This window comes from Etheostoma spectabile, chromosome 4 (genome assembly GCF_008692095.1).
Source record: "Etheostoma spectabile isolate EspeVRDwgs_2016 chromosome 4, UIUC_Espe_1.0, whole genome shotgun sequence".
Lineage (NCBI taxonomy): Eukaryota > Metazoa > Chordata > Actinopteri > Perciformes > Percidae > Etheostoma > Etheostoma spectabile.
The window spans coordinates 26,321,409-26,341,016 of record NC_045736.1 but is presented as its reverse complement, the minus strand read 5'-3'; the positions used below and the strand labels follow the sequence as shown (position 1 = coordinate 26,341,016).

General features: G+C 40.2%; 1 protein-coding gene across 1 annotated transcript; it reads right to left on the bottom strand.

The window, feature by feature from the left end:
• Positions 1 to 119: 119 nt before the first annotated feature.
• mapkapk3 (MAPK activated protein kinase 3) lies at positions 120 to 19,457 on the bottom strand. Its single transcript, XM_032513455.1, has 10 exons — positions 18,896 to 19,457; positions 9,196 to 9,335; positions 7,135 to 7,199; positions 6,892 to 6,971; positions 6,669 to 6,795; positions 6,377 to 6,452; positions 6,090 to 6,214; positions 4,619 to 4,704; positions 4,416 to 4,496; positions 120 to 1,316 (listed from the first exon to the last, which is right to left on the bottom strand). The coding sequence occupies exons 1-10, from the start codon at positions 19,190 to 19,192 to the stop codon at positions 1,161 to 1,163; spliced, it is 1,233 nt and encodes a 410-aa protein (XP_032369346.1). The 5' UTR covers positions 19,193 to 19,457; the 3' UTR covers positions 120 to 1,160.
• Positions 19,458 to 19,608: the final 151 nt, after the last annotated feature.

The window sequence follows — 19,608 nt, the reverse complement described above, 5'->3', positions numbered from 1 at the left end:
GGCTGCATCCCAAATAACTACTCCACTGCTGCTATTTATAGCGGTCTCACAAAGCCTGAAAGGCACCATTACAAAAACAATACTTCCAAAGTCATCAGAAAAACATCTCACACATGGAGCTTTACTTTAAAAAGTTTAATTTACAACCGTATGGACAAATCCGATCTCTACATCAAGTGGATGTATCTGACAGATGAGGTCTTCATAAGCAAAAGGCTGCATTGCATTGCATTGCATTGCTCAGGGTTTCATTTGAAGTGAAAACTGTGGGCCCTCTTTACTGAAAGCATTTTTTTAACCCCCATAAACACACTCATACACTATTTTTTTTTTTTACACAAGATACTTCCGAAGAAAAAGTGTCACAACTCATCCATGTAATGAAACTAACCATTACACCACTGGTGCTTACATAACACTCTGACAACACACTGCCAGGAAGCAGACAGGTTGTGTGTTGCCTCTCATTGCTCCATTAGGACACAATGTTGATCTGAAGCAGTGATGGTGAGTAAAACATACTGCTTTGTAATATGTATAGGGCCATTGTATTGTTGCTTTAAATGAAAACACTCCCTTGGGTTGAAGTGTATGGCGGCTACATGTTATTATAATAACAAGGCAGACAGTGTCAGACGTTTTTTTAATTCCTGAAAAAAACACAGACAATATAAAGACAACACAGGTAATAGTGGATGTTCTAGTTTCACAGTTGCTTTGTCTGTCTGTGTGATTTGCACGCTAGTTACAAAGGAGAGCTCGAATGGGACACCCAGCATTTAAATACACAAAACATGATAACTAGATCACTAGAAATACTTCATGTCTGCACACAGACACTCTTACAAACCGGCAAGGTCTAAAAATGACATACATAAAAATAATTAAAAACAGACCCACAGTGAGCAGAGCTGTTGATTGTTTTACCACTGACAGGAGAAACATGTGATATCATGTCTTAATATGTCTTATAAATGTCCAGCTCTGACTTTGCTGTTGTTCCTATGTTGCCCTTTATTTCAGAGAACCTAACATCCAGTCTCTTAAGAGTCTCGTTCAGGTCTCTTAATGGTCTTCTACTGCTCAAATAAACTTTTCCAACTTCTGAGCTGCTTTTCGTCATCATTGGCCTTCTAGATTTCCACCAACAATCCTGTGTCTCACTGACTTTGGCAGACCGTGGAACCACTCTTGGCCCCTGCAGCGGCCTTCTTGCGTCTCTTGTTGAGTAGCGGGTTGCTGGAAGTGTCGAGATCTTTGATCTTCACCTGGTCGTAGTCCACGCGCATGGTTGCTAAAGCACTGGTCATCTCTTCCTATGAGAGACAGGGCAGAGGATCAGGTGTAGCAGAGAGTGCTAGTTGAATGAAGACTACTCTACAGTTATATATATTGCAACCGGAGAAAGGATACTATGTAGAACAATGTCATATTGTAAGTACACCTTTGTTGAGTCTTATTCTCAACCAATCTCTTCAAATGTCATATGAGGTGCTTTAGTTTTTTTTTTAATGTATGACATTGCTTTTGATTGATTGATTGACATATACTTTTACCCCTCTACATCCAAGAAATCAGTGCATACATGCAATAGTGCAATAATTTGACATGTTGGGAAATATTCTTATTATGTTTCTTACTTATAGGTAAATTAGAACATTGACACTACTCTCACATTTATAGAGTAAATCTGTAGTATGATCTTAGCTTAGCGTAGCATAAAGACTGGAATGGGGGGGGGGGGACAGCTACCCTAGCTTTATCGAAAGGTAAGATCCTCCTATCAGCAGCTCTAAAGCTTTCTAATTAGCATGTTTTACATTAATTGTGTAATCCACACAAAAACCGAAGTGTAAAGAGATCAAGTTGCAGTTTTACCAGGGACCTTGCTCCGGGCCAAGACATACTCCCGCACATAACCCCTGATAAAAATAGCAAGTTAACATTTTTACACATTGGTTTTTGTATGAATTAAAAAAAATGAAATGAGATAAAAGACAACATGATAGGTGGATTTTATCATATTAAAACAGAGCTCGGCTGATTTCGCAGACTTTTAGAGGCACAAAAGGATGAAAAGAAAGAACAGTGTATGTTTCAGTTTTCTGAGACTGCTTGTTTTGATTATTATCAAAACTGCTTGCATAAGAATACCATATTATACTGATCAAACAAGATAATCATGGAGTCATCGTCTGTCCTTGAAAGGCACAGTATGTTTCTGGGGGCAGAGCAGGCAGAGGAGATTCCCAGATCGAATGAGATAACATGACAATCGACTTTGTCTAAATAAGCGGCCGTAGAGAGCTCCTAGTTAGGCATTTTCTGTACTATTCTGTAGTGTGGAAACTGTCTCCTTGTGTTCACAAGTAGAAATGAACGTTGATATAACGTCAGTGGTCTCTGTCTATTGTTGTTAATGTAATTATTCTAACACTGCTTTAATCAAATTTCTGTTTATTTGGGTATAAACATTAGCATTTTGAAAGCTTCATTAAAATGAAAGTATGTAGGCTGTTTTACTGTGTGTGTGTGTGTGGGGGGGGGGGGGGGAGGGAGGATGTGTTTCCCATATAGATCTTGATTTTAAGGTCATTATGAGGTATAGTAGTGTCATCAACGCTAAGACAATCTTATACTAAACGTACAGACTTGAGAGTGGAATCAAACTTGTTAAACATTCAACTATGGGAGAGCGGATAAGCGTGTTTCCCAAAATGTCAAACTACTCCTTTAAGAGCTGTTCCATAATACACAGTATGAAAATAAGCAAATATGGACATATCTGGGACCATTTTAATGAGTTGGGTAAAGATCAAGTTATCATTGGCCAAGACCAAGAGAAGCTGGAGAAAATACAGGCCAACAGGCTACAGCCCTGGAAATGTTAACCCTCAAACTCTTCATCCTTCATGGTTCATGATGAAGTGCTTCTTGTCAGTCGGGATCTATACTACCTACAGTATGTAGAAAGAATGTAACGGTTTTGTGCTTTTTGAGAAGTGGTTGTTCAGGAGTGCAATCGGTAAAAGTTTTACACAACAGAGCATTGCCCATTGCAGAACCAAACAGTGGTGTATTGTGTAGGTCACATTCTGGAGAAATGTTCTTTACACACCTTATCACTTCATGCTCTCTCTCTCAGCTGTTGGGAAATTAAGCCCACAGTAACTTGATGAGAGCAAACAGTGTTTGTTATTTCATCACATTTCTTTGTGTAAATCATAGAAAGAAAAATTACGCTGAGCAGTTGAGCTCCTTTGTGTTTAAATGTGTGTGTGTGTGTGTGTGTGTGTGTGTGTGTGTGTGTGTGTGTGTGTGTGTGTGTGTGTGTGTGTGTTAAATATTACACCGAATTTACTCATTGTACAGAGTAGACTGTGAACACTGCTTCCCTCTGGTGGCCATTTAGATGTTGATGCATTTTGTGTTTAAAACATTTGAATCAGTTTCATTCATTTTCCTTTGATAATCATTATAATCACTCAACTGATTATTAAGATCATTAAGAGTACTGCTTACTTACTGACATACATACTGTACTGTATGTCTTCTGTGGCTCTGGAGGAGCATTGTAAAGGCTGCGAAAGTGACAATGATAGTGTTATGTATCATCAGGGGGTATCTCAGCTTGGGCTTGGAGACTCCAATTTTTAACAGAAAGTAGTACAAACTGAGAGAGAAGAGTTTGAAACACATGGGTATTTCCCAAGCATGCATGAAAGAAACTCTTGTTATTTTATGGGAAAGGTAGGATGGATCCAGCATTTACAGGATAGCTCCCTCTGCACTATTGATTTTTACCACATTTTTAGAATCTGTCTCTCAGTAGCCCCTTAATTGTTGGAGTCACACTGGGGCTTTTTCCATGACGTTCCCCTTTGGGGATTGTGATGATGCCGCCGGAAATTCCGCCGGATGTCACTCTTTTTGCCTGGATTTCCGTTACCTTCCACTTTCTTTGTGTTGGAATTTTAAACTCCAGTCAATTTATGACGACTATGGTTAACTGTTCCTCAGATCTCTGCAGGGTAAAGCCAGTCAGCTAGCTTGACTATCTGTCCAATCTAAATTTTCTGTTGCACGACTAAACCAATCTTTGAACGTACACATGTTCCACCAAAACAAGTTCCTTTCTGAAGCTATTTTGCAGCGGCACCGTGCCTCTGTCAGGCGTTTGACAATTGCAATTGGTTTAAAGAAATGCCAATAAACCGGAGCACGTTTTTCTCCCATCCCAGAATGCTGTGTAGACTAGCCAGACCCTCCTCCACAGTGCTTATGAGGAAGGTCTGGCAAAGCGACACTGGGGCTTAGGAAAGCTTTAGTTGTACCTAAAGCTTTGACAGCCCAGCAGTGTCAGGCTATAATGCATATATATGACCAGAGGGGGTCAGTGTTGTTGTGCTTCTGACCTTCACATCCTCCCACAGCTCTCTTTCTTCAGTCAGGACCCGGGTGGTGTGGAGCGGCGTGGAGGGAACCACCATGGACTTCTGTAGAGTGCAAACAGACACCCACACATACATGCAGATGAAGGTTTGAGCCAATAGATGCACAGACAAACAGAAAGCAGTACAGGAAGTATGCAATGTCTAGCTGTACTTGACACACTTACATTAATCCAGGGGTGGTTCATAAATTGAGTGATGGTCATTCTTTCGTTTGGGTCTGTCTTCAGTAGCTGGTGGATCAAATCTTTGGCTGTAAAAGCAAAGGCAATGCAAAGAAATTTGCATTATTAGTAGCAACCCACACATTCAAATCTTGTGCTGAGTAAAACCTTTCCTAGTCTCAGGGACAGAATGGTCTACTTTCACAGCAAATAGGATTGCTTGAGAGAGAAGGGTGAGATAGATTGAGTGAAGACATAGAAAAACTACAGCATGCGCAAGACAGACAACCAGTCACTGCTGTTGGTTAGGAGGATGACACCAGCTTGCCGTTGTCTCTTAAAGTATCTGAAAGATGTCTCATAGAGGGGTTCGGGCAATTGCTTCATTATAAGTCTTCAGAAGTAAAACACAGGTTGTGTACTGGATAGCGCTGTCAATCAATGAAAATATTGAATCGCAATTGTCCATAGCTAACTTGCAATTTATTGCAAATTAATCATACATTTTTGTGTCTGTTCTAAATATAATTTAAAAGGGATATTTTTCAAGTTTTTAATGCTCTTATTAACATGGAAGTGGACAATATGCTTTATGCAATGTTTATTATTATTGCAACAATCCAAAACGATGACAGATAATGTCTAGAATATTCTCCAGAATAACCTCAAAGGTCAATAGGCAAAACTCAAGTCCATCAAGCAATAACAGATGGGCATTTGACCTAAGTCTAACATTACTTGGTAACACTAACACAATGTATGGTCCCAATTTACACTTGTAAAGGTTAACTAAGCATCCCATTTTTTGGACCTCGTGCATTACAGAAATGGACACATTGTACAAGTCCATGCATACATCCAGACGTCTGCAAACTGTCCCGCGTGGCCTGTCTTTTACAAGAGGAAGGAAGGTTCTCTACATCAGACGTATGTTCGGCCACAGATACAGATAGATTTATTTATCCCCGAAGGGCAATTTAGTTCCTACAGTCCACCGAAAGTGGTACTTGAGACTTGGCGTACTCCAGTGTTAACTCAATTCACTTCGACAGTACATGCAAATGACTTAAGTCTTGTCAATAACCATCTGGAAGGGCTTTGAAACTGACCTTTCTATTCAATAGATCCTTTCCTTCATTCATTTCTGCTCATGGAGGTTTGTCTCTGCTAGGCATCTATAACGTTACTGCTACATTGCTTCTTTCCCAAACTGCTGAGAGGTCTGAGGCCCAAATTCACAGAACGTGCATGTGTTAATTGCGCGTCAAAACAATTAGTGGCATTAAGAGGAATTTGCGTTAACTGGTTATATAACGTTAATTTTGACGTTAATTAGACGTAGTTCTGGAGAATGTTTTTAATAACCTACATTTGCAGGGCGGAAATGAGAGAAAAACTTAAAAAATTGTGAACGTGTGTCAGTGAACTGTATACTGTGTGTTGTTTTTATTGTTTTTTTTTAATTTTTTCTCACCTTCCTGTGACACCTCAGCCCACTCCGGGTTGGGGAATTCATACTGACCCATCCTGATCCTCCTCTTCATTCCCGGAGAAATGGCCTGGCCCGTGTTGGAATAAAATGGAGGAAAGCCGCACAACCTACACAGACAAACAAGGTGAGACAGACAGAGTGACTTTAAAACCTTAAAAAGATTTCCTTCCGCTTTGTTTGAAGGTATCCATATACAGAGTGCATCTTACAAAAACAATTGTGCTTATATCCACGCTGCTCCCCCACCCGTTCCCACACCCAGTACTCACAGGATGTACATGATGACGCCCAGAGACCACATGTCACAAGAATTGTCATATTTCTCTGGACCCAAAACCTCAGGAGCTTATCATTGGTAAAACACAAACACACAAAAATAGATTTAAAAAAAAAAATATGAATGGAGTTCAGTGGTAAAAATATTGTATATTGTTTTCCATATTACAAAATCTGTCCACCTTGAGAGAAATACCATATACAGAATCCATGGCACCTTTCCTTAGAACAGTTCATCGGTCAGGAAAAAAGAAAATATTTCGAAAACAACATAAAGCAACTTACCCACATAGTACGGTGTATAACAAGGGGTCTGTAGAGGGTTTTGTAGCGTTGTCTCCTTAGCAAAGCCAAAGTCTGTTAATTTGAGGACCCCGTTTCTTTCTTTAGTGGTGTACAGCAGGTTCTCTGGCTGGATAGAAGGCAGAAGAAGAAGAGAACGTATGACAAAAAGTCCTTAAATTACCCAGAACGGATCAGATTTGTCATGATCTTGATCTTTCTGCACCTTGACGTCTCTGTGTGCGATGTTAATGTTGTGGAGATACTCAATGGCCGTGCCGATGTCCCTCATAATCTCAGAAGCCTCTGGGAGGAATAGAGGAAAGCATACTCTCTCAAACCAGAAGCAATTCCAGTATCACACAACAAAAGATTCTAATAAAACAGGGATCGCGTAAAAGAAAGGAACAAACGTATATTAATGTCTGCCTTATATTGTTCTTTCCTGGAAATATTTATCAGTCCTCACCTTTCTCAGTAAAGGCCTGGTCTCCTCTGGCCTGGATTCGGCTGAACAGCTCTCCCCCTTCCATACTACAATCAAACACAGAAAATCATCATTTTCACCTTCTGTAGAAACAAAATGGAAGAACATTTTTCTAAATGTTTTGTCAACATCTAATTACACTAAGTCATTTCAAATGGTGTCATGCAGTGCAGTGAAGACACTGGAAAACTATACTCTGATTAGGGATGAATCAGGAATGGAACAACTAAATAAATGTGTTTTTAGACCTCTGCATTTGCACAAAGCACCACAATTATAGTAGGGCAGATAAACTCAGGTGACAAGTAAAAGACGTACAGTAAGTTTGACAAAAATACCTATTTTCTACATCTACAGTTTTACACTGGGAGTCACAGTGTTGGATTTCAGTGGAAATCTGTTGAGATGTTTTAAAGCTCAAAACACTTTCACCTAAAGCTTTCAGTTTCTTGCAAAGAGAAATGAAAAGTCAAGTTAAAAAATTACAGTGGGGAAATTCTTATTTTTTAGACAGGAAACAAACCCCAAAACCCGGACCAAAAGACGGAAGAAGGTAAAGTACCAAAATGTCCTTATTGAATATAACTTACAGGGCAGATGATAATATACTGTATAACAATACCATAGCTGATGAAGGGTGAGACCTATGACCTACATACAGTTCAGACACTCACTACCAGAAATGTTACAGTTTCAGAATCACAAACACACATGAAACAGCTGCCACCTGAAACTCTCTCTGGTCCTATGGAAAAAAAATGTTGTGCTCATTGTGACCTGGATGTGAGTTACTGTGCATTAAGTAAGATTGTACTTTTTGTGGTTCATGAGCACACAGATGAACCGATAGCCGGGAGAGAAATGTGTGTGTGATGTTGTCCTCCCTGACCGTCTCTCATACAGGAAGGAGTGAGAGATTGCTGAGCGCACGCAAGCACAAACAGACACACACACACACACACACACACACACACACACACACACACACACACACACACACACACACACACACACACACACACACACACACACACACACACACACACACACACACACACACACACACACACAGGTCACTACATACAACACAACACAAACAGCTGCTCTTTCAGTAACTGTAAATGATGAGAGCCAGTTAGTCATTTAGTCAGAGTCATTTAAAATCCCCTTTGAACAGAAGACTGCCTCTGTCTTTCTCTCTATTTGTCTGAATCATTATATTTTTGTTTTTTTTTAAATTAAATTTACAAGTGGAAGGCAATAAAAAGAGCAAAGTTTAACTACATCACTGGAGTCACTCTGGGTAATTTTATGGACATGACGTGAAGCCCAGATGGAATTCTTTCCCTTTATCTCACCATCGGTGTCGACGTCTTTACTTTGTCTCGTCTGAGTAGCAGGTCTTATGACTGACATTTGATAATAATAACAATAATAATAATAATAAATATAATAATAATAATAATAATAATAATAATAATAATAAACAACTCAAATTTTATAGCACCTTTTAAAACACACTTACAAAGTGTTTTACAAAAAAAGGAACACATTTAAAAACCAAAGAGAACAAAATAAAAATAAAAGTCTAAAATACATGAAGGGAAAAATGTATGTAATTAACAATAAATTAAAAACTAATAACCCAAACTGGCAGCTCAGATAAAGTCAGGACATGCTTTCTGAAAATGCTTTTTTTTTTTAAGAACTGGACTCTGCCTGAAGATCTCAAAGTACACCAAAGTTTATAAGAAATCAAAAGATATAAAAGATTAAAAAAAAATTATAATATAGAGCCAGGTCATGAAGAGCCTTGAAAGGAATCAACAAGATCTTAAAATCAATCTTAAAACAATCAGGAAGCCATTGTAAAGAGGTGTGACATGATCATACATGTATGTTCTGATCTGAGCTGATCTTATTTTTGCAATCTTTCTAAGGGAATAAAATCATAAGATTTAATCTTATATGGTTGTTGGGTAAGTATCCCAATATGTCAGAGTGTGTAAACTGAGGGTTAGAGTGGTGAAATGCGACTCCTACCACTCCATAATGATGAGCAGGCACTTCTTCCCCTGATGCATGTTCTCATACAGGTTGAGGATGCGAACAATATACGGCCCTCCTGATACTCGCCAGTGGAGCTCCACCTCTCGTCTGGCTTTGGGGCTGTCGTAGAGAATCTGGGAGACACACAGAGAGAGAGCATGATGAAAACGGATTAATAATAGAATAATATTCAGCGCAAGCAGAACAAGCAATCTGAAGATGTCTCTTTAGGCTTTAGGAAACTGAAAGATGGATGTTTTACAATATTGTAAAAAATGATTAACCGAGAATAAAAATGGTTGTTAGTTGTAGCACTGTTGCTATCAGAAAAAACCCTTATTTATATCGTAAAGATGTCAACATATCACCTATTCCTATTTACAAGATCACGTCCGATATTATACTCATTTAGTCAACAACAAAACAATATATAATATAATTTCCTTTATGTTGTTACCTATATCATCAATGTTGTCCTATATTGTTAAAAACATTTAACTTTTTTTAGTTGGTGAAAAGTGACCCGAAATAGCTTTTAATAACAACAAAAATCAACATAATTACAGACGGTCTTCCCTGACCCACTACGTGTAGGACAAGCACATGTAGCCATTAAGGTAGCTTGCACGCACGCAACATGCACGCACGCAATGCAGTCAGACAGGCAGGCAGGCACACGCGCACACACAAATACACACACAGACAGCAGGTGGTGACCCTTGACATCGCACACATCTAGAGTCAGCGTGTATTTTGGATGTGACAGGGATGGAGTGATCTCCTGTTGTTTAAAAGACTTGGACCTGGAGTACATCTCACACCACCACACACACACACACACACACACACACACACACACCACACACACCACACCACACAACACACACACACACACACACACACCACACACACACACACACACACACACACACACACACACACACACACTTCAAATGCCAGAGAACAACTCATAACGTGTTTCACCTCGCTAATGTCAAAGAGGAAGTGAGGGCCGAGTGTTTCGGAGCAGCAGGGTTTCGAAAGTAGAAGTCGAGGATTTCCTGTGACTACTTTGTCTGATCTAGATGAGACCCAGCTAGAGCAGTGGGCCGATTTGTTTCTGCTGTGTCATGTATTGCTTTATGACTTTAATCAGGGCAGACAGCATGTGAGATGGTTTCCTTAATTTCCTGCAGGGAACTAATATTGGCTACAATAATAGAAGATGGTGTTGGATTAAATCCACATATACAACACTGAGGTGATGATTAGAACACTGAGACACACATAGTTAATCCTCTGATGGACTCTTCTCTTATGTGAGGCGATATCATGGAGACCAAACGTCTTTGTCCATAGAGACTGTGACACACCTTTTTTTGTGATCAAATTTGTATTTCTATATTCAGAAAAAAATAACGATGTAAACATAACATTCACGAAAAGTTACAAACAACACACTGGGACATAAGAACGCATCCCAGGGCCAAAAAATCACAGAGAAGAAAAATGGGAGGGAGGGAGACAAAACAAGACATGCAGAAACAGACAGACACAAGACAAGGGACCAATCACACACGCAAACATAAGAAAAGGCTACTGCGATGCCTTCAAGGGCTCAGCAATGCTGTGCCAAATCTCTAAAGTCTTCCCCGGGGCTCCACCCACACCAGCCGTCGAAAGTTCCATGTGCGTGGCTGTAACACACACCTTGATCTGATAATGCCAGAGTTTAACAGCCGTCTTCCTCCCTGCTCACCACACACACACAGCTTTAACATGTTTACACTCTATTAAATATTAGTGGTTCAGAGAGCGCTAGTCTGTGTGTCTTGATTAAAAGGCGGCTTATCTTTAGTACCAATAAAGTGCTGCTCATAGTCTGCAGCAAAGTGGTTAATATACCATGTTACTCAAATGCAAAAGCTCAGCGTGAGCCTCCTCAGAAGCATAAAACAACCTTTACGTGATCGCACATGCGCCCCCACACCTCCTCGTAGCCAAGAGGAACACAGGATTAAAAAAACATGATGGACTCTCAAAAAGAGATCACTATCTTTAGTCACCGGACGGCACAATCTTCTGAACACAGCCAAACTGAGAAATACAGAGAGTTTTGTGGAGCTGATAGTCTCAATTAGCATTTGTAGCAACTCATTTGGCAATGACTTGAATGTAACAAATAATAAATAATGTAATAAAATGACTTTTATTGATTTAAAAAAAGTTACGCACTAACGCTTTAAGGGTTGCTAAAGCTATACGACTCCAATACATTTAGTTTATGAAATGATGGCAGTGATAATAACACTAATATAGTAATAATACTAATATGTTTTTTGGAACAGGACTACAGCCATGCTAGCAGTTCAGTGCTTTGAGCTGAATGCTAACACTAGCCAGGCCACAAACGCTTAGTTTGCTAATTAGCACTAAACGCAAAGTGCAGTTGAGGCTAACTAGTTTTGCAGGTATTAAGCATAGACAGTAAAAGAAATGGACAACGTGACCCCGTTGATTTCTACGGAGACCAGTGAAGTCTATTAGAAGCACTTTTCCGGTGAGGGCTGAGCGTTACTGTACAGCCTCCAACTGAGCTTGAAGACGTAGTTGTGATGTGGGCAAACTGTTTGAAAGCTGTACGTCTTCTGGTAGCTGTGCCAAGAGAAATCTCAATCCTTCTGAATCTTGCAGAGACGGAGAGCGTATGTAAGAAGTTAACATAGGCACAGGCTAATTACTGCTAACTAAAATGCTAGTTAACATCAGTAATTAAACCAAAACAGATAATGTAAGTCAAAACTGCCTGCGAGCGTATCCTGTACTGTTTGGTAATTCCTCTAATATGCGACAGTAAGTCGCATCGTTATGACACAATTGTTGGCCTGTTTTAACAAAACGACTGCTACTGAGCCATAACGTGAGCTGTAAGGTAATGGAGCCTTTTATACATTGTTGTGTTTCTTTAGAACTAAACAATGGACAAATAGAGTCTTTAAGTGCTTCCGATGGAATTTGCAGTTATTTGCAGTCAAAGTGACGTCAAAATGAATGGCAGTCAATGGGAGGCTTGATAGCATCAAAATGGCTCCATAGGAGGTACTCTGTAGACGCTCGCTTACCCCCATGGTATTTAGTCATAGACCCTGTTTTCACCTGGGCCACATTCAGCCCCTACAAAACGTAGCAACACGTTTTTTAAAAACTGAAACGGGGGTGCGTTGAACACCCTGTTTTGTGTGTAAGCACTCTGTTTACATACACATCTCTGCTGACTGGGTGAACGAGATACACACCCACCAAACGAGAGAAGACATAGCTCAAAGCCAGTTACACACCGTTTAGACACATAGATAGATAGATAGATAGATAGATAGATAGATAGATAGATAGATAGATAGATATGGATTCCAATAAAATTACAAATTTTAAAATTACAGTGTTTCACACCGCTTGGACTTTCACACCGCTCAGAGGAAACATGTTGTTCAACCAGGGAACCATAGCAAAACAGTGCACAGCATTATTATATTAAACTCTGATTTATGTGATCAAATCACAAGTGCGTAGCTCTAAGTTAGAGTATAGATTCTCTGCTAGAGCTACAGTCGAGTTTTGTTTCTTCATTTGGTTCCATTTGCAATCTATTCCATTCTGAATAAACACACCATGCAGTTTACATGCGTCATCCTTTTTGCATTATTCATTAAGATAATTCTAAACAGATTTCTGTAGTTCACGACGTCAGTTATAACGGCCAACGTATTAAAAACTTGTCGGGTTTAAATTGGGCTACAGTTAATGTGTCGGGCCGGGCTGGGCCGGGCTTGGACACAACATGCACAAGCTCGGGTACAGTTGGGCTTAATTTTCTGAGCCCGATCTAAGCTTTACTATAAGTGCATCACTCAGACCACAATTGTAGCTAATTTGGACCCCATTTGGCCACATTCTTATTGCATATATGTATGTTTCCTGGGCCGCATTAAGACTGCTGACTCAATTGTGAGAGGAACTAGATACTCATTTAAGTATTTTCTCATGTCACTAAAACTGTGAAATTGACACACACACAACACACCACACACACCACACACACACACACACACACACACACCCACACACACACCACACACCACACACACACACACACACACACACACACACACCACACACACACACACACACACACACCGTTGTTTTCAGTAAAGGTTTTTCCTTGACATGAAAACTGCAATGTACTTTACACAAACAATTTGAAAATCCCGTCTAGGCAATAAAACATTAACGGTAGTGAATGCTGAGCTTTAAATCAATATATGATCCTGTTTGAATTGAGCCATGAAGTACACAGATGATATTCGTCAATTTAAAAGATAGTTTTGCAAATGGAGAAAGTGTGTTTTGTAAAGGAATGTAACGTCACTCACACAAGCAACAAGTCTTTCTTGTTCTTTTTCTTCCTGGCTGCTATAAAGACACAGGACAAAACACATCAGGTAAGACAACGTGTGTGTATAGTTCACTCAGCGGTTTTACACAGAACTAAGTGGTACTACGACAAACTGAGACTTTCCTCACTTGCAAAATTATCTTTTTAACTGATCGTATGTGTAAATCATGGCATTGTTGTATTTATTTTACGTTGCCATTTTCAAACTGGCCAACGACAACAGATGATAATTAGCCTGCTGAGCTAAATCTGGCTCATTTGCAGTTGCTTTGCTGTAAATTAAGGAGTATTGTCCCTGTCAAATAAATAAAGAAATGAAATGGCTCAATTCAAACAGCATCAAAAAAACATTTGTCTCTTCTGTTCACTCATCATTACAAAATAAGGTCCCATGGGGTTCACCAGAAGGGGAGGGACTTTGTGTCTGTATGCTACCGTCAAAAGCAGTTAATGAGCTGGAACTGCACAACGAGCAGCTGAAGAATCAATGGAGACTCCTAAGCCCAAATCTCTGAGACTGATTGTTTAACAGCGTTGGTTACCTGGAGCGAACCTGCGTAAGATCGGATTGCAGTTTTCAAACATGGAAGCTCTTCCAGGCAGTGTCTGACCAAACCACTGAGAATTTCTATGACAGTTTGGTCTCTGTGGAAACCAAAGGAAACCCAGATGGGCTACCATCGTGATGCCAAAGACTTGACCTCAGAGGTGAACACACACAAACACTTTGAAGGGAAGATATGTACTGTAAATGGAAGCCTGCACGAACCTGCAGCTTTTCCATGTGCTAAGCTGGAAGGCTCTTCGGGCGCTAAAATGGAACTATCAGCGACTGAACACGTGCTTCCAAATGTATTAACAGTTAATGGAGGTGCTCAAGAAGACTGCTATGTACCACAGAGCTCTCCCAGGTCCCTCTCCACGCGGGAGTCAGACAAATCCAAATTAAAAGAATCCTGTTGACTGTAACTGAATTACATTAACAGGATGGCTCCCCTCCAGCTCTGCTGCAAAGTGGATTAAACCTAAACCCATCCATTACGTTTAGCGCTCAGAGCAACACTTAATTAAAAAGCCAGTGAGCTAGTCATTCCCCACCCCCCCCCCACCCCACATCAAACACTCTTGATTATTTCTGTTTGCTTTGAGATTAAAAAGAAATACAGGGAAGTTGTAAATTAGCCTGAATGGCAATAAAGTAGTATAAAAACTCAGTCAGGTACCCTCTGTCACTTAGCCCAGTACAATTCCGTTCACAACCAAACCAAACCACAGTGGCCAATAGGAGCCAAAAGGCGTATTGAGATTTCACGAGTTTTTTCTTTGTCATCTCTCAAACCTTTTGACTGGGTCTTCAGAGAGCAAAGGGGTTTGAGACAATGAGAGTGGTGGGTTTTTGGTGCTTTCTCAATGTTGGGTTAATCCTGACCCACCGTTAGCTTTCTCTGGTGGAAGTCGAAGTCTGTCGAGCAGGTGATGTTGTTATGGATGCATTTAGCCACTACGTGACGACACCGAAAAACATTTTCACAGATTAACACACCTTCTCTTTATAGCCACAAACACCACACACCACACACACACACACACACACACACACACACACACACACACACCACACACACACATCTTTGTGGGGACCCACCATTGACATAATGTATTCCCTAGCCCTTTACCCTAACCTTAAACATTACCTAATTCTAACCCTAATCCTGAAAACAAGTCTTAACCATCAAAGAGCTCTTTAAAGTTGTGGGGTCCAGCAGTTTGGCCCCACAAAGCTGTCTGGACAAGTATACTGGACGCCCGGTTATTGGACCCCACGATTATCAATTATAGTTAAACAAGACCACATGCAAACGCACACGCGCGCAGGCAGACACACACACACACACACACACACACACACCACACACACACACACACACACACACACACCACTTGTGCTGTGGTACCATGTCATCAACTCAGTGTTTTCTTACAAATTCTGTTTTTCTCATCAGCTCCTCTGACATAAAATATCTCATTGCCTGAAGATTTTTCCGCAACATATGTATTTTCATCATTCTCTCTGCTGCCATTTCTAAATCATAATTGTTTTCCCCGGCTCTTAGTCTGTCATGATGCTACCAAGCATCCTATTACTCTTGGCTTCTCATCTTTTGTTTGTGACTTCCTTTTTTCTGCTGCAGTTCACTCGCTTTCTCTCAGCCTGGGTCTACAGCTCTGCTTGTGCCATTGCTGCTGCCTGGTTTGGCAGCTCCGATCCAGATGGATTACTGTAAGCCAATAAATCTCTCTGAGTCTGTGACCAAGTTTCCATTGTTCCCAGAACAAGGTTGTCAAAATCCACGTGTCTCTATGAAGCAGCATAACGTATCAGAGCACATGGCTGGGTGACTGTGCACCCCTTAAAGTTCACCCCACCAAAATCAAAAACACATCATTTCATTTTACCTGTAGTGCTATTAATCCGTCTACATTGTTTTGGTGTGGGCGGCCCAGTGCTGGAGATATCGTCCATAGAGATGTCTGCCTTCTCTCGAATATAATGGACCTAGATGGCACTAAGCTTGTGGGGCTCAAAGCGCCCAAAAAATTGACAAACTCGACATCAACGTCTCTTTCAAGAAATCATACCTCTCTTAATCAAATAATCCACAGACCTGGTTGTGAGCAGTTTAAAAATTTTCTTTCTAACAAACTACACCCGCCAACAATGTCACCACGCAGAAGGAACCATACTCATGGATAAGAGACTTTTGTTTCTTAGCTGTGCTGTAACTGTAGCTAACCAATGCTGCTAGCTTACCTGAGCAGGCTGAGGCTACAGCTCATTTGAGGAGAACACCATTGATGTTCACATCTCTCCCAAGCCCCTAGGAACAGGGCCATGTCTTAAAGCAACCATGGGTTTAGCAGCTAACGGTGGAATTGCACCCCTCTGGCCCAGAAAGACTTTTCCCATAGACTTTGCATGGCAAAAGAAACTTCTATATTTCAGCAGATAACGTTTTTTGGGGTAGCCTACATCAACTTACCAGCCCAAACACTTAAAGGGGCCTTGTATAAAACGTCACGTCCTGTTGCTGTAATAATTGATAATGCTAACGCTAATGGTTGTAATTCACCATGTGTTCTCTTACATCCATGGTATGTATGCTGTAAAGCCTGTAATGTGGATGAGAGATGAAGCCATGGATGTTATTAAGAGAAGCTCTATTCACGAAACTGCAGGCTAACCTTAGTAGCTAGTACTAGCTAGTAGCTAGCTAGTAGCACGACATAAATACATTCATTTAGATAAGCATGTAAATGATCAGGAACAACAAAAACACAATGTTTAACGTTAAATTGTATAGGCTACATATACAATATTTTATACAATGAAATGGCGAGTTCATGAGTTTGCAACTTGTAAGAGACACGAGAGAGAAGCTCATGAACGAGCATGTGGCTACCTTGCTACGACAACACAAACTGTTGCTAGTGTGCATGCATCTACAACACCTGCACTACCTGATAATGTTGTAGTTTCTGTTCCTGTTTTTCTCCCATCTACATCACACACTTTCTGTTTATCTTTAATATCGGTATTTATATTATTTTATTACAAGTACTTACTTTTCAATATTTATGGTCTCAGGTTAATATAATTTAAATTATGCTACCGACTCTTGCTTCATTACTCTAATTACACATTCAACTGAATTTTAACGTCACTTGCATCGCAATATTGTTTCTCTTATCATGGCAACCGCACTTTAAAATTCCTTTATTTGACGCCATTTTACTTACTCAGTCTACCATATTTTCATTGTCTATTGCTTGCCTGTATTTCTTGTGTGCTTACTTGTTTGTGTTTTTTTTTTTTTTTTGCTGTTATTGAAAAATGCTGCTACTGTAACAACAAAATTTCCCCGTCGTGGGATAAATAAAGTATAATCTAATCTAATCTAATCTAATCTAATGTCTATCGTGACATCATGGTCTAGTCAACGCGGAAGAACCATGATTGTTTTATGCGCTTTTGAGCACTCTCATTGAAATGAACGCCAAACACTGTATCCAGTTCTCTTAATACATCCATGGCCTCCCGTCCATGAGTACACTTCCTCCTTTGCAGTGATGTGGTTGGCGGGAGTTTGAAAGGAAGCAAATAGTTACATAAAACTACTTACAACCAGGTCTCTGGATTATCTTAATGATCTTAACCGCGTCATGATTTCTGTAAAGAGACATTGCTGTTGAGTTTTTCATCTGTATTTTGTATGAAGCCTGAGCACCACAGGCTGAGTGCCATATCTAGTTCCATTATATCTGAGACATCTCTGTGGTCGATATCTCCAACACTGGGCAACTCACCAATGCAATCTAGATTGATAAATACCACTACAGGTGAGAGGAAACATATGGATTTTTGATTTTGGGGTGAGCTGTCCCTTTTACCTGTTTGATCCAGTGATTGATTGAGATTCCACAAAACAGCTCCATGATGATGTTTAGCCTGTCCACATGCAAAGCATGTGATCTAGGCATGTCAAACCCAATGTGAACAGCAGGTACACAGACAAAAAGGAGAGCCTGCACATGCTTACACCAGTTTTTCAAAATTACACACACAAGCAGACACATTTAGTATTGTTTGTCACTATTAAAGGTTCACTGTTAGCCTGACTTTTGTATGTTTGTGACAGAAATCTGACCTCAATAAAAGGTAAAAATGTCTTTGAATTTTGGTAACAGACTAACAAGTAAACTCACTTTCCGACTCTAAGATCTTAAACACACAGGCCACAGACCAAACAATGTTTTTATATCAAGATGACACTAATAACACAGTAAACAAATACATTTTTTTTTCTTCATTTACATTTCATCCTTGTTTAAAAGGGCTTCATTCCTGGTCTAAATATAAACGTGTAGATTCACCACCATAATGAAATACTCAAAAAACTCCTGCTGCCTATTCCATACTGACCGACAGGGTTGAAAGTAAAACAACTTACAACATTCTTTATATCAACTTTGTAAAGTAAAACTTTACAAAGTAAAACTATTTTGTAAGTAGAATCATTTGGGAAACACACAAAACGCCTGTAAGTCTTGTTTTTAATACTGTGATGAATCTATCTTTTAATGTTATGGTTTAAAGGAGCTAGGCCGGGCTACTGTGTAACGTTACTCATGAGGTGTGTAAACTGAGCGGAAGTGGTCTATCCCAACTTCAGTATAGCCTACCTTTAGTGCGCACTTCTCTCCAGTCTTCTTGTTGAAGCACTGTAGGACTTTGCCATTGATCCCTAAACCCAGAACCTGACTGGAGATCTTATAATCGTCCGTCACTGCGTTGCGCTTTATCTCCACTTTGGGATAAACGGGCAAGGCGAAGTGTGTGGACTCGCTGTCCGCGTCCCCTCTCTCAGCAGCAGGGTGAGCGGGCTGCTGCTGTTTCGGGTTGTCATCCGGGGAGTCCGGCTCTGCCTCAGCCTTTGGCGCTTGCAGCGGCTTCTCTTTTCCGTTTCCATTTTGGAGCATGTTAACGCCGGCTTGTTGACACCAGTTGTGCTCTGGAGAAGAAAGCGTAAAGTCCCCAAAGCAATGCGATGACGCCTGCCTCCTTTCCGTAATCGCGTAAACTGAGAGGAATCCTTCAGCACCGCTGGCGCGTCTGGTTGACCTGGTCAACAGCCCCTGTATGGACTCCACTCACTAATTTCACAATACAGCTTATAAAAAAAAAATGACACTTGTTCAACTACACAATAACTATTGTTTCACTGAACTTAAACAACCGCCAATCTGTTTTAGTAGTATTCTGTCAAATCTGTATCCTCAAAGAAATTCAAATATTTAAGATAAGATTATGTAAATGTCTGTGAATGTTTAATTCCAGTTAGAGACGTCTTTAACAGACAGCAGAGGGGAGATTAGGATATTCTCTTGATAATGCT

Coding starts and splice junctions, on each gene's coding strand:
- mapkapk3 (XM_032513455.1), bottom strand. CDS start 19,192: ATGCTCCAAAATGGAAACGGAAAAGAGAAGCCGCTGCAAGCGCCAAAG. Junction 4,705..6,089: donor GGCTGAGGTGTCACAGGAAG/GTGAGAAAAAAT, acceptor TTGCTTTTACAG/CCAAAGATTTGATCCACCAG. Junction 4,497..4,618: donor TGAACCACCCCTGGATTAAT/GTAAGTGTGTCA, acceptor TGCACTCTACAG/AAGTCCATGGTGGTTCCCTC.